Source organism: Ambystoma mexicanum, chromosome 8 (genome assembly GCF_040938575.1).
Source record: "Ambystoma mexicanum isolate Mex_15411 chromosome 8, UKY_AmexF1_1, whole genome shotgun sequence".
Classification (NCBI taxonomy): Eukaryota; Metazoa; Chordata; class Amphibia; order Caudata; family Ambystomatidae; genus Ambystoma; species Ambystoma mexicanum.
The window spans coordinates 268,060,307-268,081,881 of NC_090929.1; the positions used below are offsets into that span (position 1 = coordinate 268,060,307).

General features: G+C 46.1%; 1 protein-coding gene across 2 annotated transcripts in view; it reads left to right on the top strand.

Moving 5' to 3' along the window:
- The window catches only part of ASTN2 (astrotactin 2), a 3,972,579-nt gene that overhangs the window by 1,764,138 nt on the left and 2,186,866 nt on the right, over positions 1 to 21,575 (top strand). For both annotated transcript variants that reach the window (XM_069609664.1, XM_069609663.1), the window contains exon 8: positions 14,299 to 14,383. In XM_069609664.1, coding sequence (XP_069465765.1) covers positions 14,299 to 14,383 — 85 coding nt within the window. The remainder of the gene's footprint in view (positions 1 to 14,298; positions 14,384 to 21,575) is intronic.

Below are 21,575 nucleotides of genomic sequence, written 5' to 3' on the forward strand. Positions count from 1 at the left end.
TGTTTGTAGCTTAAAAATCCACCAAGCTTCTTTAAAGTTGAGGGCATTGGCACAGTTGGAGGACTCCAGTATTTTGTCAATCACCCACCATTTGAATAAGTCATGGCCATGTTGGAATTCCAAAAAGTGAGAGACTAGGGGTGCTGCGTGAGCTTTGCACCTGATCCTGGACCTGTGTTTTCCAATTCTTTTATGAACAGGTCTGGAGGTTTGCCCTACATATCGTAGTTTACATGGGCATTCGATGAGGTAGATTACATTCAGTGTTTTACAGTTGGAGAATTGACGCAATTCCCATTCTTTGCCTTCTATAGGAAATTATTTAATTTTTTGAGTTTGTTTACACACTGCACAGCTCCCGCATGGGTGATGGCCTCAAATCTTGCGCATATTCCAGAGTGTGGATCTGGCACTTTTGCGTCTGAATCTTGTGTGGGTGAGGAGTACTTTCAGGTTTTTTGATCTCCTGAGGGCCATCCTAGGTAGTGGTTCCGCTGGTAGGCTGAGCTGTACTATAAGCCAGACATTTTTAATCATGCCCTTAAGTTGGGATGTGTTGGTATTGAAGGTGGAGACACACGCCATGATGTTCTCAGTGGACGGCTCACATTGTTTCAGGATAAGCAGTGTACAATACATCAACTATGCTGACGACACCCAGATTTTCTTACAGTTATCAAGTAATCACATCCAAACTACTGAAACCGTTAACAGAGTTTTTGCTGCAATTCAATCATGGATGGCCCTCAACTCCTTGGACCTCAATGAAGAAAAACAGAACTCCTTATTACTGCATCTTGCCCTCGGCTGAAAAACTTGACCCTCTTTATACCCACTTCAAGATCATGGGTTTCCTGATACCTGTTGCCAAACGGGTTAAGGCATTAGGTGCCTATCTGGATGCAGAACGTTCTATGAAAGCACAGGTTTCTCACCTACTTTCCTCTTGCCCCTATGTGACAAAACTACTGTACCAAATCAGGCCCTACTTGTCCATTGAAAACCAATCGTTTCTTGCTTCTTCCCTTTTCAATACTACATTAGACTATTGCAACAGCCTCTTGATAGGAACATCTCATGCTAACCTACATTCCCTCCAGATCGCCCAAAATGGAGACATGAGAGCTGTTCTGGGCCTATCCAAAGAAAATCATGTTACACCTGCAAAATAAGCCCTCCACTGGCTCCCAATTGAGCGCAGGATCACTTATAAGGTGCTCACACTGACATACAATTGTCAGTCGGGTATTGCACTGCCCTACTTAATGAGTTGCCTAACTACAGCCCACTTCACCAGTTCACTACAGTCGAGCGATTCCCACAAGCTGCTGCAACCGCTATTCAAGTTGGCTAGATTTGGTGGGGCAAGCTTTGATGTGCAAGCACCAAGGGAATGGAAGGCCCTCCCTCTGCAAATGCAAATGTCTTCTTCTTCGCCTACCCTTAAGAAAGTCATTAAGACTTGTATTTTTAACCTTAGTCCTGGTTAAGTATTAGTCTTGCCGACTTCTCCCCTTTTCCACTTACTGCTTATGCATCCTTTATTTCTGTTTCATGTGTGCCCTGAGGCCCACAGGCATGTGGCGCGGTATAATTAAATAAATATAAATAATAAATATGTAAATAAATTTACTTCAGGGCATGGCGCAAGATCCACCACTTCGGACAGTACCCCACCCCCAGTATGACAACAAACTCTAACCACATAGCAAGACTGACCTCTCCCAGTCCATGTGAGGGATTCAACCATCCGTACAGGGAGTGTGCGCTCGCCTGCACTTTTTTATGATTTTTTGCAAATGGAATGATGGGAGATCAACCTCCGAAAATGTGTGGGGCTAATCTGCACACATTTTCTAATGCTCGTCGCAAAACAAAAACATATTCCAGTGTACTCTGGGGGACACAGCTTATAGGCATAGCCCTCCCTGTCACGAGGGGTGCACCAAAACATCCAGAGGAGGAGGGGTTAATTGCAGCAGGCCTGTGAATAGGCCTGGTCACAGAATTTAACAATGGGCAGGAAAACTAACACCTCTTCAATATGCAATGTATCAACTTGATTCTCAAGTTCCCACCCCTCCGTATGAAGGACAGTGAATGGCATGTATGGGTCCACTATTTACCATAGACAACCCCTGCAGAGCAGACCCATTTCAGAGGGTGAAATATTTGATCTAAGGGAGACAAAGTCTGTGCTTGTCACAAACTTTAAGGGAGACCTGCACTTTGGTAAAGAGTCACAGAGGGCTCACTTAACCAGAGAAACACTTTGTACTGCAACAGACAGGAAGATGGGTGAGAGTTAGAAGTACATGGTGTCACCCCCTACCTTTCCTGTTGCAAAGCACTCTGGTCCTGTCCTCACTCATAACGTAAGATTGTTGGTGGGGACCCCAGATTGGTTCCTTAAGGTAAGATTGGCCTGTACCAATAATTGGGGCCCATTTGGCTTAAAAAGAGTGCTGAGCCCCACACTTAGCAGATCATATGAATGTTTCACCAGAAGTAGGAAAGAAGAACTCAGCATTTGACCCTGGCTGAAGGTACAGTCTGCCTTACAGCTTCTGCCAGTGAAGGAAGGTCAGGATGTTCAAGAGGGAATCAAGATCCCTCCCCTAACCATCTCCCAGCGAACAGATGGAGATACTGGACTCAGAGGACCCATCCAGCAGCTCCAGTACCGGTACCCAGCCAGCCCAGAGCGTGCCCTGCTAGGTTCTGCCAGCAAGCTTCCTTTGTGAGAGGTGCCAGAGAGATTCTGAATAAAAGATGCCACAAACCCTGCGAAGAAGCTAGGAGTGCAACAAAAAAGCATTAAACGGCGACACCTTTTAAGGACATTTTTGAGGCAGTTGAGCCCTCGAACCGCGACAGGCGGCACCACAAAATGCTGTCACTCTGCAGTCACTAAAGCCATCTGAGACGCCTCAACCAGCGTTCCTGATCCGCCAACCAGCACAGAGACAGTGATTCTTGACCCTGAGCCACTGTGTAGGCCAGCCTGCAGCGACCCGTTCAGTCTTGCTTGCTGAACTGCCTGCCACCTGATACCCGCCGCTGCCTCCCTTCTTGAACTCAAAGCATCCTGGAACCGACTCAACGCTGTTGAGCATCAAGAACATCTCAAGCAGCAGGTAGATTGTGGTTCTGTCCCCATGGTCCTCCTCCTAAGGCCCCTAATGACATTTACGACCCCTTGCTCATTTGGTGCTGAAACCAAATAACCTTGAACAGTTAAGACTGAATGCTTAACCGAGTACCCTCCTGTCAGTATCTAGCGTGTATCATTTTCCTTCGTGAAATTGTCCTCTGTGTTCCTTTACAGTGTGGGTTGTATTTCCTACTGTGCTAGAACTGTCTGTTGTAATAATAATAAAGTAGATATTTGTATACTAACTTGACAGGACAGTCCCTTTTATCATTGTGTAATAATTGTATGTTCGCTGTGTTGCAACTAACCACCGATCCACGACCTTGCAGAGATAAGTCTGCCGTTTTGTCCACGTTACCAAAATTGGACAAAGAGGTTTATAATTGACTTGTGTTCCAAACTGTTCAGATCCCTTCTGGTGTACTGGAGGTGTGGGGCTGATTGATGGTTTGGAAACTGATATTCATTGATGGACCACTGGTGCCCCAGAAGTTGATTTGTCACAGTCCCCCTTTGCAGGGACCGCCCAGGCCTGGAAATAACTGTAGGCCACTCAGGACTACCATTGAGACATGTAAACCGCCATGCAACTGTATCTACTCCGACTCATGAATGCCAAGGTGATCGACTAGAACACCCACCGCACTGCTACGTTGGCCATCAACAAAGCATAGTACCGGGGTCTGTGGCACTCATCACTGTGCTGCTGTTTCAAACATCAACCATGTCTACTAAACAGCTTTCTGCTACTTCTCAGAGCGGCTGCATGAGCACACCCCAGTCCATAAACCCCGCCCTTCAAGAGCTCAGCAACACACACCATGTTCCTCTTCTGGGTCCTGCAGCCAGAGGCAATTAAGATGGCCGAGTGGGTTCTATTAAAAAAGAAGGCTCTCATCCGTGTGTCTTGTCTTCCGTGCATTGTGTCAAGGTACGAGAAGGTCCAGGATTTCAACTACAACCAAAGTGAGCCCCCGGGTGAGCCTTTCGGTCTGTTTCCATGTCGCTGTCCAGTGCTGAAATCTGCCATGGCCCACGCAGGGAGAGTGTGCAGCACAGCAGTGCTTCCCCCATGCCACCTCTTATGCACTAATCGAGCCATCCGTTCCGGGCGGCGGCTGACAGCGCTCAGATTGGGTATTTAATCGATACCTCATAGACGTCTCTTGCACTAATGAAGTTCTTCCAGCAGATGAAGCACGGCCTGCACTGGGGATGGCGCGCGACGCCTCCGCCGGGATTGGTGAGGTGACCGGAGGGGACCACTACGAGAGGGGGACACAATTGCCTCGAGCTAAGCAAAGCTGTCCCCTGTGCTGGAGCCAGCGGAATTATTATTCCGTGAAGCCGCCAGAGCCAGACAGGAGCCTAACGAGTCCCAGCTCTGCCGCCTGTCTCTGGGTGAGGCGGGCGAGGGGGATCTGAGGCTATGAGTATGAATGCGGAGGGGGTGGTGGGGGGTGGGGAGGGCTGATGCAAACATATCTCGCAGTTCTGCCTCACGCTCAGTTAGAACTGCTTGTAATTTGCAGAACACATATTTGCTGTATTGTAAGCGTCTAGAATTAATGATCCGTCCAACGAAGCGAAGGAACTGGAGAGGATGCCAACATGTGCGCCAGCTCAAAAATCTTAGAAGCGGCGCTACAAAAAAGGTTTAAAGCAGCTTGGCGGCAAAGGGGTCCATGTTCCAGAATTTGCTGTAGTCAAATAAGAGTGATGACCTGTGAGGAGGGCCGCGCCTGTGCTCAGCCGCGGAGGTCTTTCTAGATAAGGCGCTGATGCCCGAGTCGGTGCGCTGCTGACACTGGCCGCCGCTGGCCTGGGCGCAATGAATCAGGGTGCACGCCTCTGACAGGCCGTACATCAGCGCGGGCCTCGGGAGACGCCCCTGGACGTTTGATCTTTACTATCATCGGCCCTACAGCCAGTGCACATTTTTTCCTACCGATTTTGTTGCATTTGGACGTGCCTCCAGCTTGTTCTGTTGAAGGGAGGAGATGTTCAACAGCCCCTCGCCCCCCAAACCCGTGACCCGCCACCGGTTCGGTTTTATTCACAGCGTCTGTGTCGCTCGGCCCCAGGTTACGGAGCACGAGCCTCAGGGACTGCTGCTGGAAAAGCCTCTGCCATGTTCAATTATTGATCCGCCGTTCTGTGTGCCTGCCGCAGGCTCTCTGCGGGGGTCCAGACAGCGCAGTAGTGCCTAGCAAGTTGTACGCATAGGGCTTTAAGTGGGATGGGGCTAGCTGGGGTAGAGCCCTAGCAGTCTCTGAAAATTGTGCTCGAGTTGGGGCACTGCCAGGGCTCACTAAAGTCCTCTGGTAACCCCAGCTCCTTAGAAACAAAGGCATTTGTTTCTAAAGCCTGAAGCTCTTGTGTACGAAAGAGATTCAGGCTTAAGAATAAAAGTGTTTTCTTTCTTTGTTGCGCAGACACCAGCGACGGACTGGCAAGGGGGGCAAAGGGGCAATTGCCCCCCAGGCTGGCTGGGATGTTGCTCCATGAGCCAGAGCTCCAAAATGTAAAAATAACAATTGAAAAAGACGCAATATTTAAGAATCTAGCCTGACACAAAGTGCTGCAAAGTCTGCTCAGATTCTGTGTTAATTTCTTGTGCGCCTTGAGGCTCACAGGCAATATGGCGCATTACTAAGAATTAAAATAAATAAATAAGGTGAGGCAGTCGTCTCGATTTCAGCAGTAGTGTAGATGTGCCTGGATGGCTCCTCAGTGAGTGAGAGGGGGAGGAGTCTAGGCTGCAGGGGCATGTTGGTACCGCCCAGTGCAATGTATAAATAACAGATTCTGTGTCCCTGGATGGTCTGTTGGCACCACTGCTTCACGTACACCATTGGTCTGTTACAATCCACAGCAGCCTATCACAGCGCCTACTTGTCAAGGAAGTAAGGGTGCATATAGAGTGTGTCCTCGGTATGATTCTATACAAATGTTTCCCCTTTGTTCTGGTGATATATTTTTTTCTCTCACAGGTGTGTTCATACAAAAGAGCTTAATAGCCTCCTGAATAACATCCATTGATGTTACTTATAGAGTGGTTTTAGAAATGGCGGTTGGACTGTTTGTGGTACTTACGTTTGGACACAGTTGAAAAACAGACATAGCAAGAAGTAATATTCAGGAACTAATTATTGGAATACTACACACTAAGGGGGCCATGCAGAGTTAGAAGGATTTTTTTATACAGCTGAAGAAAGTTACCAGCTCCAACAGTGGAATTTCATAAAATCCACCCTACTCAAATTTTACCACAACAGAGGTGGTATTTCTGGCATACCTCCGGTGCTACTTCAGAAATATCACCTCCAAAGGTTGTAATGTAAACGTTTCAATGTGAAGGAAGAACACGATTATGTATAGTACTGACTCATATCACTACTGTTGTTTTTCTTTATGCACATAAAGGGTCTATTCTGGCGCTTTTATGCATTATATGGGTAAGGTGGAGAGAGGAGGCAAAGGGAGATGCTCACCTTTTAACCCCCTTAGCATGTCCCTTTGTCCAAACTTTTGTCACTCTATTGAAGGGAAGCACAGGTGCTTCCTTTCTGTACAGTAAAAAGAAAGATTTAAAAAATGTGGGGCCAGCTTGGATTTTTTACCTCCACCTTTAAGGTGAAGGTAAAAATAGATGGGTTTGCAGCAAATCGTCTGCCTAATATACTATTGACGGTATTCCCATGGAAGTGGGATGGTGTAAAGCGCCTTGGTGTAAAGCGCTCTATAAATAAATCAATCAATCAATACCACCAGTGGTATTTGACACAACCCTGTTGGGTGGATAGTAAAATTGGTGGTATTTGCCAAATACTGACAATTGTACGGTTACCAGCTAACTCCTATTGATCCCCCTAAATCTGTGATTGTTGTCCATTGTCTTCGCAGAACACTCTTCTCCTATGTGACCAACAAAAGACTCACATTCAAATCCACACCCAATTCATATATATAGCTACAAAGTCACATGAACACTGATATATCCTTCCACCTATACTCTACACTATCACAAATACACTCAAACACATTGACCCAGCCACATAAACTGAAACACACACACACACTCCACCTTATTTGAAAAAACACATAAATGTAATGGACCGCTCTTGCTCCCACTCCATCACCAGGTCAAAGGCATATTCTCCCTTTGCTGTTCTCTCTGCTTCCGTGCGTTGAAATATGCAGCCGACTTTCCAAAATGTGCAACTTGGCAGCACAACAAAAAAGCCACATCCCCTCGCCATCTTTTACTATGCATTGTCCAAGTGCAGACCCCAAACCCACAATTACCTTCAAGACCCCGACCATGGCTTCTTGTCGTGTCTGGCAAAGGCTGACTGGCAAATCAAGGTGGCCTACTACCTAACTGAAAGCAAGGGCGATGGAAGGTTGTGAGGGGCAAGGAATGGGCTTGATGTGATGGGCAATTAAAGGGAGTGAGTGGCAAGGAATTGGTGACTGAGCAATGTGGGCAAGGAAAGACGTGTGTGGAAGGGAAGGGGACTGAAGTAATAGTTAAAATGGAGCAAAATCGGAACAGAGGTCTGACCGTTAATTGTGTGAAACAGGGGGGCATTGAGAATGTGGTGCAAGGGAAGAACACTAGAGGATGATGGGTAAGAAAAATAGGGTAAATGAGACAGAGGTACACACCTGGAATGGTAGGTCAGTATGTTGACTTTTGATGATATTTATATCTGTCCTGCTTGCCACTCCACCCGATTGTGGGACTAGCTGGACCCCCTTTATCTTTTCTAAGTGGTGCATACTTGTTTTAGGAACATGTGTTTCAATTATTATAATTCTTTTATTGCTTTTTTGTATAGTGCCTGTACACAGAAGTGTTTCAAAGTGCTCAAGGAGGGGGGGGGTGGTAAAAGTGGGAAAACCAACAGTCATTCACAGCCCTTGACTTTCTGAATGATACAGCCCTGCACAGAGCACAGAAATGCAGGAATAAGTGCATGAGATACACATAAGAGTGAAGATAACTCTTTCATATCTGATGACAATCCTTTGTTTTTCAAAGTGCCTTACACAAAAAAGGGTAAAGGTAGGTGGGGGTGGAGGGGCTGGAGAGAGCAGACAGGCTACCATATAATGTTTAGTGGATAATACAATTATATAGCGGTGTAACATAAACACAGTGGAGGGGGGTGGGTGGTTGGGTTACAGGGGAAGGGAAGAGGAGTATAGAAATTGTAGACTAGTGGGCATTACAACGCTACAAGTAGTTAAACAGTGTTAAGGTATAAGGGAGTGGGCAAGTAGGGTTCATGGGAGTTGAGGACAGAGTGGGCGGTTGAAAACAGAAGGAGGGACAATACACCAACAATACAAAGAGGACAGAAGAGAAAGAGGAGGAGGGTGCTAATAGGGCGAAAACAGGGTGAGGGAAGTAGAGGCTGCAGGTGGCAAAGATAAATTCAATTTTTGGCAGGACAAGGTGAAACACATGCAGCAACTGGACACAGCTAAATTCAATGATGGCAGGACAAAGTGGAACATGTGCCACAACTGGACACAGCTTCATTCATTTTTTGGCAGGACAAGTTGAAACACATGCAGCAACGGAACACAACTACATTCAATTTTCGGCAGGACAAGGTGAAACATGCGGCAACTGGACACAGCTAAATTGGTTTGAGTCCAGATGAGATGGAGTCAGAGGTGGGGAGACCACAGGTGTGCAGGAAGAGGAGCAATGAAGTTAGTTGCGGGAACTGACAGTCGGAGAAATGTTCGGTGCTCCATGAAATCAGTGTTTCCGGATAGTGTGTAGATCTTAGCCTCCATGTTCACGTTAGGGGGTAGGGGCGGACCCACAGACCCGGCCAGACAACGGACAGAGAAACAGACAGGGCATTAAGATGTGGGCCTTCAGAGAGGGGGCCGGCTAAAGCCTGCCAGTCCCCAATAGGCCAATAAGTGCATCTCCAAGGCCAATCAGCACAAAGGTATGTTGGGAGAGGTGGATTCAGGCATCTACTACTTATATTATATTTTTTTTAATTTGTATATAATTACTACTTGTCTTATATTTTTTTCAGGTTGCTTCATTATGTGACTTCGTGTTTTGAAAGTATACAATTGTACAAAGTAAAATTAAATTACATTAAGTTTTCATTATAATCATAATCTTAGTCTACTTCTCAGATGCATTTGCCTTAGCAAGCAGACAATTCATAGATACATCGGTGCTTTGAAAACCAGATGTATTGAACAGTATACTAGTTTGGCTCTTGAATAAAAACGTTGCAGAAAGCATGTTTTGGTTTCTAATATTGAAGATGGAATAGGAGAGGATGCCGCCCCCCCCTCCTGCTTTCTGAATTGGAAGCTGTGGAACCAGGAATACAGGGCTCAAACTCCCACCTTCCACACTGCATACATTATAGGATCCTGAGCAATTCACTGTTCATCACTGTGTCTTATTTTCTTTACCTATATGTAGAGAAAGCCTCACTCATATGGGTTTATACTCTATAGTGTAAATCTAATTATCATTGAACAACTTATGTTTGAAGGATGACAAGTGAGGGTCTTATGTTGTGGTGGATGGTGTACACTGGGTGCCGATATGGGTTTTGTGTTGTGAGTTGGCGAGGCAGGAAGCCAGGTATGGGTCTTTTGTCATGGCAGCTCATGTTTGGCTCCGAGAGCAAACACAGGCTTCCCTGGTTCAGCAATGACTCTGCTTCACAAATTAATTCTCTAGCTGTGCCACCTTGTTATATTGTGCCAAAACTAAACATGCGTTGGGATGGGAGGAGATGTAGCCTGTTGTCAAATTACAAACTGCAACACAAATTAAAACTGGGCTCAAATTCAAGTTTTCCCATTTCACCAATTATGTTATCCTGGTGAAATCATTTTACTTTTTTGGTAAGTGGGGGAATTTCCAGGGGTCCAGGTCTCTAAGAAACCACAAACATACCTGAAAAATATGTTGCATAAAAGGAAAGAAATGTCAATAATGTCTACTATATATACTTGAGAATGAGTGGGAGGGAAAGCTGTTGTATTGAGTTAACTTGTTCTAGAAGTTGAAGCCGCTGCACTGTGGTATGGGCCAGAAAAGTAAACTTGCCCCTTACGGGAAAATGTTACAAGTTCTCCCCTGTGCAGAACCATGCAACACCCCCCTCCCCCTTTCAGTAGAGATGCAGTGATCATCACTCTCGCACCCCAGATGATTATGCAATGGGGTGCTCGGCAGGTGGTTGGTGCTGCTGTGATGCGGAAACACTTACCCGTCGTGAATGCCGCCCGTTAGGCCACTGCCTTTTTTGCAAAAGTCAAGCCGGTACGGTGGTCAAGAAGGCCAGTGGCCTAACAGGTGGCATTCAGGTCAGGGAAGTGTTGCCTCTTAATTGCGACACGACCCTCTGCCAGGCCATTCCCCTTTTCGGCCACACCCCCATAAGAGCCCTGAGTCGAGTTTGCTCACCAGTTAAAGCGCTGTGTACACACCTTGCAAGCCTTTTCCCATAGGTCCATTCTCAGGCATGCTCTAACAAACCAAGCCATGACTAGCACAGAGATGACCGTTCCAACATCTTCTAGCCTGGCCAGGAGGAGTAAGTAAGTAGGAGTCAGTAAGTGTGAGCATAACACTTCAAGGGGCTTTGTGCATCCTGATGAGCTGCATACAGAAACAACTTCTATCAAACACCCAGTTTCTAGCCCAGATCCCTCACCATTGACTATCCTTTCTGCTGCTGATGGGAGTTTTAGTTCTAAACATCTGGATAGACAAATGTTGCAGACACCCCCTAGATCACCTGTTAGAAGGCATGGAAGAGGCATCACCCTCTTCCTTAAAGACCAAAATGATGTGTTTCCCTCCTGATGGCTCACCTAGGGTGCTGTGCCACTCGTTGGGCTATGCTTCGCCTTCGGTTTTGCAATGCAGATAGCAGGGTGAGAGGGCTTGGAGTACTAATGAGGACATCACAGCTGCTTAGGTTTGACTAAATGATCCGCACACACACGTAAGTTATATCCTGGGCAGCACTGGGAGCCAAAGTTAAGGCCTCTGATGAGAACAGGGACAATCATTGCTGCCTCACTCCAACTGGTCGAAATGCTGTAGCTCTGGGAAGCCTTAAAGCCACATTACATTTGGAATTACACACAGGGTGCGTCGAGCGTCCGGTTTGATGATGATGTCAGAATCGACTGCTACTCCGCGCTCTCTGAATTTCTCTGCCAGTTCATGAGGCGCCAGGTTTGCCCATGCCGGCCAGGATCTTTCTTTGAACATTTTCTCTGCTAGACCTTTGCAAGAGACCTCGGGGTATTCATTTGCCACTTTGGGCATTGGGATGCAGCATGGAGCCCTGGCATGACTTCCTTGTGGGGTTTTCAATGGTGCACATTCGATGGGGTACATTCCTCAACATTGCTCATGTAACACTGCACACATGGCATGCCTTCTGAACCATTTGTTGCAACGTCTTCGCTGCCAAACATCCATTGACACACATTCCTGAATCACCTTTTCTGACAGTAGCATTATGTTAGGCCTTCAAAATACTATTCCACCCCAAGGCTGATTTCCCAATGCATTCACTTTGGAATACCTTAACTGATTAACCTTACCTGACATGCCTGTGGAGAATGTGTGTTCTGAAAAAATACCCTCTTTATGTTATGTATTGGTGAGTTACATGGTGCTTAATACCAGCCTCTTCCAGCTTCCAAGCACTGAACCTTGTATCAAACCCATGTTGCATGGCATTTTCCTGTTCCCAAGGTGAGAGTGCGGCCCCTGAGGTGTCCTCCCGGCGTTCTGCGATATCACCTTTTGACAGGCCTTACGCAATAGTCCTGTAAACCCTGTTGTGTCTAATAACTCGGACGCCATTCAGTGACAATGCACACAACTTTCCAAAAAAACAGGCATAACCAGCTCTGAATGTGTTTGGAAAGCTCTCTAAAGTTCAGTGCCAGGGCCGGAAGATATTGAGGGGTTCCAAAAAGAGGAATTGCTCGTGAGAACTCCCATGCAGTCTTTGTGTTGACAAACACTGCTAAATGTGTTAACACCAAATGTGTGTGCATAGCTGGGGCCAGTTCCCACTCACAATCTTCTCTTTGGACAAAATGCCTCTGGTGTTTTGATAAAGAAACACAAATAAGTCGAACACTACCAACTTTTGAATTAGAAACACTGCGAACTTGCTGGCCTATCCACGACTATACGCATATCTGTATCTGCCACTATTGCAGAAACTAATTGGTTAATTCAATTCTGCAGACAGGACCAGAGGCCCAGGCATCAATAAAAAGCAATATGATTGGTTACTTGAAAGAGAGCCGTTATGATTGGCAGAGATGGACTGAACATATTGGTTCACCGACCTGGTCTTTAAGACTTCAGAGAACACTCTGAAACAAAACTAAAGGGGGCATAATAGCAGCCGTCTGGAGCCAACCCAACCATTGGCAGATGTAAGGGGTACCTGTATGGGGTAGAATGTGCCTCTTTTGCAGAACAAATGTAGCAGATTTTGCTTTATCATCAGCCGGTTCAACGTAACAATCAGCAGTCCCCAATATGAACACGGACCGAGATCATGATCCATGGACCTGACACTTACATTGTGGTGCAATGTTGGAATGTGTTTATTGGTTCATGAACCTGGTGATTACATTGCACTGGTCATGTTGGGTGTGTTCATTGAGCTGTGCCTCTGCTAAAAGCCATGTCCCTAGCAGATTGCCACTGGGCATGGCACAGCAGGCCATGCCCAGATGGCACATTAAGGTCCTTTGAGGTGCTGGGTGCATGTCTGCATGCCAATACCAATGGGACATGTTTGTCAGCTTGAGGCACCCGGGGCGTGGACAAAAGCTTGGCTGAAGAGACAGAATGTCCTTGGCATGCACTGTTCCCAAGACCACTGGACATGTTGGGGTTCATTGAGGTGAATGATGCATGACTGCAGGCCATGCACTGGGCACAGCTGAGCCCTTTGAGGGGTCCTGAGTACGTTGGGTCTCTTTGAGGGGCATGGCTGAAACTCATGCCCTTGGCACCATGTTCTCTGGGCAAAGCCGCATGCCATGGACCCACAACGGACCCACAGTTTGGTACTCAATCCTGGCACTGAGTCTGTAGACTCAGAATCAGGCATGCCCTAGGAATCAGGCCTGGATCTGGGCTGATATAGCAGCAAACACCCCCGATAGTGTAAGGAGAATGTCTGTCTCCTTTTCCCACCTTCATTGCCAAGGTTGCCCAACACCAATCAGCCTCAAGCTTTGCTAAAACAGGGAGGGGCTTCTACACTCGCGCAGGCCCGCTTTGCAAATCACAGCAGACTCCTGCTCAACTTTGCCTGACTCATTTCCTCTAGCCAATCGACCCTGGGTATAGGTCAACACAATAATGCTTCCATCTATCAGTTGGGAGTTCCAATCAATCCTCCAGCATAAAGCCATACACCGTTCCCTTAACACGTTTTAGGCACTTTAATTTGATCACCTATAAAATAATGATCAAACCTTGGAAGGGCAAACTATTAGAGTATCACATTTGGAGCTAGCAAGTTACCATGTCAGGGATGCAACACCCTTTACAGGAGTGGGTGATCTTTGGTTATTTACGCACATATTGACTTCACATGCCTATGCCAAAACCCATGTCCATTCCCAACCACTACTTACCCCATGCTTCCCAAAAGACATCCTCCTGAGATATCTGTGAGCTAGCCCTATAAATCAATCAAATGAACTGTTTGTGTTGTATAGGGCCCGCCTGTGTTATTTCAAAGCTGTCTTCTTGTAGTTGTACAAGCAATACATGTGTAATAAAAGTGTCTCAACTTTAACTATAAGCAATATGTGAAACTGATCTTGAACAGAAAGTCATGTTAAAAACAAGTTATGGCAAAGCATACAGTTTTGATTTCTGAATGGATATTAGATAGACATGTAAACACATGCCCAAGTACTCACACCATTTTCCAGCTGATGCCATTTTATGACTAGGTAGAATCAATGTAGAAGTGACTGGTGAATTCCTATCATATGGCCACACAACATCCAAATTGTTGGCTTTACCAATGCTAGTTTACTTCCATCATCTCATGCTAATGTGTTGTTGTCTTTTGTTTTAGGAGAATGCAGCTGTCACGAGGGCTATGCACCAGACCCCATTCACCGGCACCTATGTGTGCGCAGCGACTGGGGACAGAGCGAAGGGTGAGTACAACAGAAGAGGGGGATATTGGGTGGTGTGGTTGAGAGCAGGAGGTCAGTGAGGGGGCTGGTCTGAGAGTGAGGCTGGTTGCATGAGGAGGGATCTGAGGTGTTGTGAATGGAAATGAGGAGGAACTGGGAACCAGGCGAGAGTGTTGGAGGTGGCTTTGCCATTTGGGGGGTCAGGGGCTCAGGGGTTTAGGAGATTTGGTGACGAAGTGAAAGTTGCCCGAGGGGTTGTGTTGAAGCACAGGCTGGTGGTTATGAGTAAAAGGGTGTTTTTGGTAAGGAGAAAGGCAGGATGGCCCTAGTATAGCGAGGTGTCCGGTCAAAGTTTCGACTCAAAAGGGTCGAATGACAAAAGGGTCGAGTCAATTCGACCGAAAACAAAAGGATCGAATTTTTTGTTTAAAATGTATATATATATTAATTAGACCCTTTTTTTCAGTGGAATTGACTCGACCCTTTTGTCATTCGACCCTTTTGAGTCGAAACTTTGACCTGTAACCGTATAGCGACCATGTCTGCATGTCAGCAGTAATTCTGACGATGGTGTTAGGATGGCGGTGATCGCGGTTAGATGCTAGTGTTGGAACTAACATAGTCATTGATGCTAAGATGGGTGTGGACCTTAACTGTGAAATTGGCCAAGATGCTATCATTTTTGCTAAGGCTGGTTCTGCTTGTGTAAAAGTGGCTGTAGATGGTAATACTTGTCTTTGTAATTAAGGGCCCGAGTCATGGAATTTTTTGCACGGTTCAAAGTGACTTTGCACTGCTGAAAAGTGACTTTACAGTGCCAACACAAACCCTGATTCATGGAACTGTGCAAAGTGTGTTTTTGCAGTGCAAAGTCTGTGCAAAATCATTTTGTACTTCAAAAATGACTATGCAATGACTTTGCAAGGATTTTGCACTGCAAAAATACACTTTGCATAGTTCCATGAATCAAGGTTTGTGTCGGCAGTGCAAAGTCACTTTTGCAGCAGTGCAAAGTCACTTTGAACCGTGCAAAAAATTCCATGAATCGGGCCCTGTGGCTTTTATTGCAGGTAAAACCGGAGCAGCTGGCAAGCCTGTGAAGGCTGTAAAGGCAGAAAGGGTAGTGGTTGGCAGTTAGGCTCATGCTGACAGTTAGACATGTCATGGTTTCTAAGCGCAAGATGGGAAATCGTTCTGCTTATGTCCAGCACAGGATCAACATGGTGTCCTGCAGCTGGCTTCAACCATGCTAGCTTCCCTTGCAGACCTCTACCCCTGTCCTCACAACACACCTGTTGCACACCCCCTAGGATTTCTTCTAACCCAGATGCTACAGGGAGGAGGATGATCAGCTTGACAGTGTGTTAAATAGTTATTTATTGTATGTATTTATTTATTTATTTATTTATTACCATGTTTAAAATGTATCCCCAGCCATGAGGCGCTGTACAATAAAGCAAATGCACTGTAAATCAGACCATATATAAAATTCGGCATCACAGCCAAATGCTAATCATAAAATAGAAACATAATATTAGGAGGGAAAAAATCTGCAGTAGGAAATCAGGAAAAAAAGTATGTTTTAAGAGATTCCTAAAAGCCAGCAAAGTGGAAGATGATGGCTAGAAGAGGGAAGCGAGTTCTAGTCAGGAGGAGCAGATGAAGAGAAAGTTTGAGAAGAGTAGCACACATGCCTGAGGTTGTCCTCTTAGTTGTCCTGACCCAGAACCAGCAGCAATGCACAGCTTGTTGGCAAGCTATAAAGGCTGTTTGAAGAGTGAATCGGGACCAGTGAAGTGAAATTGAAGTAATGGTTGTGTGTTCAAACCTCTGCAAGCTTGTGATAAGTCGAACAGCTGAGTAAAGGAGAGGTCCTGGCAATAAAACATTGCCTCCATCCAGGCGTGGGATGAGCTCAAGCTTGGATGGCTGTGCGGAGATAAAAAAGGTTTTATCCTGCAAAACAGGGAAACTAAAATACACAGGATTGAGTTAGACAAGAAATCTGTACTTTAAAATTTAAACTGGAATTCAAAGAAAAACCAAGGTATTGGAAAGAAGACACCTGTGAAGGAATAATACCGGGAGAAGTAAGGAGGTCAAGCAAGTCCTGAAAAAGCGCTGAGAAAGGAAGAACAAATAAGAAGAAATTCAGTTTTAAAAGGTTTCAACTTAAGAGACAGTGAATACATCAGCACTTAAGAGTGTGAAGACAGCACTGCAGGCAGAGAACATCAGGTGGTGATGATGACCCCTTAAGATGCAATTGGGTGTCGTCAGAATACTGGTGGACCTCGACACCCATCCCTGACATCAGGTCTCCTACGGATTCCATGTAGTTAATAAATGACAGAGGTGATAAGATCGGTACGATGTCCTTTCATCTCAGGATGACATTTTGCAGTGTTTTTTCCGTGATATTTATAACGAAAAAACTCATCACATTCTTTAGGGAGATAGAAAAATATATATATATGGGGTGTGGGTGTTTGGTAATTGATCAAAAATTAAAGAAGATAGGGGGTTGTCGGGGACCCCCCAAATAAAAAAAAAATGTTATGAGTTCTTTCGTTATAATATCAGCGGGAACAGCCACCACCGAGAAATGTCATCCCGCGATGAAATGACATGGAACCATAAGATCGAACTGTAAGGAACACCGCACCACAAAGGAAGATGGTCGGACCTTGATGAACCCAGATTGACAAGCTGCAATGGGAAATAAAGGAGGAAACCAGGCTAGACCATCACCATGCAACCCAACATGGGAGCATCAGATGTTAACCGGAACCTCATGGTGGACTGTATTAAATACAGCTGAAAGATCTAAAAGAGCCAGGAGACAAGAGAACCGGCATCAGTCCTTAGAGACTGATAGACAGCAGCATCTGAGCAAGCTTCACCTCTGTACAGCCATGCTATAGAACTGGAGCAGTCCAGCCCTTTAAGATGAGGTAGCAATACCCTTGAGATGGATGGGGATGCAGAAGTTACTCAAACATTAATAATTAATAGTTGGCAAAAGGATAACTGTTTTAATATCAATTATCTAAAACAGGGAGTACAACAGACATCAACGGAAGTCTCAGCGTAAGATCTCTCAATGCATCTTTAAAAAAGAGCATTCTTTTATAGCAAAAATCATCATAGGTGACATCAACCTATGTATTACTAATGTCATCCTACGTGGCAAACTGCAAACACCTAGTGAAGAAAGTGATTGGTTCTTAAGGAACCTCTAAGTATACGATCCATACTCATCTACAGGAGTGAAGAATAGTGATAGGCATCTTAACATCAGGTGGGGCAACTAAGCCCTCCCCTTAAGCAGGTCACTATGAACGTCACTAAATACACAACGTTGCATTGCCTACATAAACTATAGGACCCTTAATAACATGGCCCACTACCATTGGTTGGCACTCTACTCTTCGTCAGTACTTTTCCACCTATGTTAGCAGCACGCAGACTGGGCTTCCAGCTGCTGGTGAGCAAGACTCCAACCATAGCTTCCAACCAATTAGCATATTCATCTATCATCACCTCAGTGGTCTGCTGTCAATTAGGGCTTTGAACTTGTCCATGGGAGTGTTCTTAGTCTGGTGAATTCAGGGGAGTGAAGGCACGCTCTGCCCTCATGCGTAGGTGTGACCATCATGTTCGTCCAACTTCATCCTTCCCCGTGACTGAAGACCACAAAGTCGAGCCCTAGTGTATTTAAAATACCATTTTCTAATAGACCTCTGCTGTCTTCCTTGTTTTTGTCCATGCCTTCTGAACAGGAACTCTGTTCTTTCACATGAGTTGTATCCAATATCTGCTCACTACAGCCTGATAAGACCTCAGCTTCTTGGCTCATCCATTCTTGCCTTTCTGAGATTCACTTTGTAATTCACTTGTTTTCTAACTGCGACACACTGGAAAAGAGGTCTTCCTTCTTTAGCCTAGTTCTGCTATAGTAAGTAGTGGAAACATCATTTCTTTACTCACTTGTATATGTATGCATATATCTGCACATGCCGCAATCTATTCACTACTTAGATTGCCTCAAGAAAACTTAATCTGCTTGCGTTTCTTTGCATCTGCACACGTTTAAACTGACTTGACATCTTCATCAGTTCTGAAGCATACGTTTCTTCATCTTAATCCCAATTAGTCACTTAGCTTCGCTACTTTCTTGATGCCTTATAGAATATCTGCATCCTCTTGTCTCTGCATCTCTTCCATGTACGTCAGCTTGACTCTGCATGATGTCACCATTCTTCTTTGCCATTCATTGGTCCTACTTCTTCTGGGATTTCATTAAAATGGCCATTATACTGTCTCGCATTCAAGTATGGTTTTCTCAATGGGATCCTTGCCTCCAGGATTCTCCTCGGTATCTGTAGTTTCACTGCTACCGCACATGTCTCACATTCTGGTTCCCAACATATAGGCAATATGGGCAAAGTGGTTGAGGTGGAAGTACTTAACTCCTTATAAACACATGTTCATGCTCATCCTTGCTCCAGTCATGAGTCATGAACATGCACTGTCCACTCGGACTGCAATAGATCCATCTTCCCACATACTTCTTATGGTTCTTTGGATACAGGAACTTCGTTCCCTCAGGTGCATGGATGCTGGCCTTCACAAAGTCTCTAATTTCTTCATCTGTCAAGTCTCTGGCCTTCCATCCTGACTCAACATCGATCATGATTTTCATCCCTATGGCTTCCTTTGCTGTCTTCTTGCATTGTGTGATTATTATCTTGATCACACAAAATCCAAGCAACACCAACACCATCAGGGCTCCAAGGAACTTGAATATGTCTGCCATCCATTGTGAAACCCAAGAAAAGAGTGATTCAAACCAGATGTCATCAGCAATGTCTTCCACTTCGTCTATCATCTGGATGTTTAGCTTCATTAGCATCTCTATGGCCTCTGTCAAGGTGCCATAGAGATGCTAACGTCATCATGAGAAGGTATGAACATGCAACATGATTCTCAGATTTTTGCACAAACACCTCCATCCATAGCGGTGATCATGTCCAGAACATATGCAGCCTCCTCTCCTCCCTCCTTCTCTGCCTTTCCCCTGTTCTCTGCAGACGAGATTTCTAGACGAGTCTGATCTATGAAAGTCTCGTCAAAACAGGTTCACCCTGTTCCTCCAAAGCCATCAAGGACCACATTGACTCCCTGGCACCTGCCCTGGCTGACTTCTGCAACCAACCACTCCTTCGCCACTGGAGTCTTCCCATCCCCCCTGAAGCACTCCCTTGTGCACCCTCTTCTTAAGAAACCCTCTGCCGACCCCTCCTGCCCGGCTAACAATTGCCCAATCTCCATCACTCCATTCATGGGCAAACTTCTAGAAAAACTGGCCATCTCCCAGCTCAATCTCCACACTGAATCTGTTGGTTGTCTTTGTGACCATCAGTCTGGCTTCAGAGCTGCCAGAATCATGGAAACTGCTCTCCTGAACATCCGTGAAGACCTGCTCTCCAAAATTGTATTCCAACACCCCCTGTGTCCTCATCTTGCTTGATCTCTCTTCTGCCTTTGACATGGTCAACCATGCCTTCCTGCTCAAATGCTTCCGTGATAACCTCGGTATCACTGGTCAGGCCCTGGTGTGGCTGACTTCTTTCCTCTCTGACCGACCCTCCCAGGTCCAACTTGGGATCTTCCTGTCTGCTATCTTTTTCTCCACCTCTGGTGTCCCCCAGGGGTCTAACCTCTCCCTGGCTGTTCAACCTATACCTGGCACTTTTTGCCCACTGCATTGCCGCCCTCTGCCCCAACTTTCAATGCTATGTGGATGACACTCAGCTCATTTTCAGGCTACCTTCAGCCACCTCTTCTCTATCTCTCATCTCTGACTGTATTTCTGCTATCTAGGAGTGGTGTGCCGCCAATTACCTCTGCCTTAATGCCAGTAAGACTGATATTCTCCCCATCGGCACACCTGCTACCTCCTTTCCTGACGCTCTCTGGCTGGCCACTCTTGGCCCCTCTCCTGCTCCTAACTGCGAGGCTAAAAACCTTGGGGCCATCTTCAGCTCCGCACTCTTCTTCTCTCCTCACATTTCTGATGTCTCTAAGAAGTGTCACTACCAGCTGCACCTCCTCAGAGGTATTCTACCTTTCCTCTCCTTCCCCCAGAAGCTCACTGTCTCCAGAGCTCTGGTTCTCTCTAGGCTGGACTACTTCAACAGCCTCTTTCTAAATCTGCCTGCCTCTACTCTCCGCCCTCTGCAACTCATCCAGAACAGGACTGCGAGACTTGTCCTTGGCCTCAATCCCAGGGATTGTATCTCTCCAGGACTGAAATCTCTGCACTGGCTCCCAGTGGCTGAGAGGATCAAGTTCAAAACCCTATGCATTTTCCACAAGGCCTTCTGGGTCCTGGACCTCAATACCTTCAACTCTCTCTTCCTAAATATCTTCCCTCTTGAGGTCTTCACTCATCTGCCTCCAACTCCCTTAGGGTCAGTCGCTTCTCCAAGCAACGAGTTGGTGGTAGATCTCTTTCTTCCGGTGGGACTCCATCTCGAACAGCCTTTCTGCCTCCCTGAAACTTGAGAACCATCTCCGGTTTCGGAAGCACCTCAAAAACGTTCTCTTTGCTTCTGCCTTTTCTCCTCCTCTCCCCTGTTGACCTCCTGGCTGAAACTGAATCTGCACTGGCTACCTGGCCACCCTCTGTTCCCGGGCCCAAGTCCCTCCCCCGCCAGTCACACACCCCAGCACTGCCTGCCTGGCATCCCCCACCCTTTGGGGACTGTTTCTGTATCCCTACAGTCCCACCACCAGCACTGGACACCTGAAGTCTGCACCTACCTTTGCACTTGCCACCTCAGCCGTTACTTTAATTATTGTTATTATTCTATGCCCATGTACTGCACTGTCCCTTCCCATTTGCTCCCGCACTTTCCCACTTCCCCAATCCCATGCACTTGTTCGATCTGAATAACACCTGGCCTAGTAGGATCGCTGTCTGTCCTTCCTTTGTTCCCCCTCCCTTGCATCATCACTCCTTGAAAGACTTGTGTATAGGTGCGTTATAAATGCCATATCATATCATATCATATCTTTTCTGGAGAGTCATCAGTCGTATGGCTCTCTCCTCTTCTCTGATAGCATTGAATCCCATTATGGTTGTGTTCATTGTCTGAAGCAATTCCCATCTGGTAATCTGCAGCTATTTGGTATTTGATCCAACCTG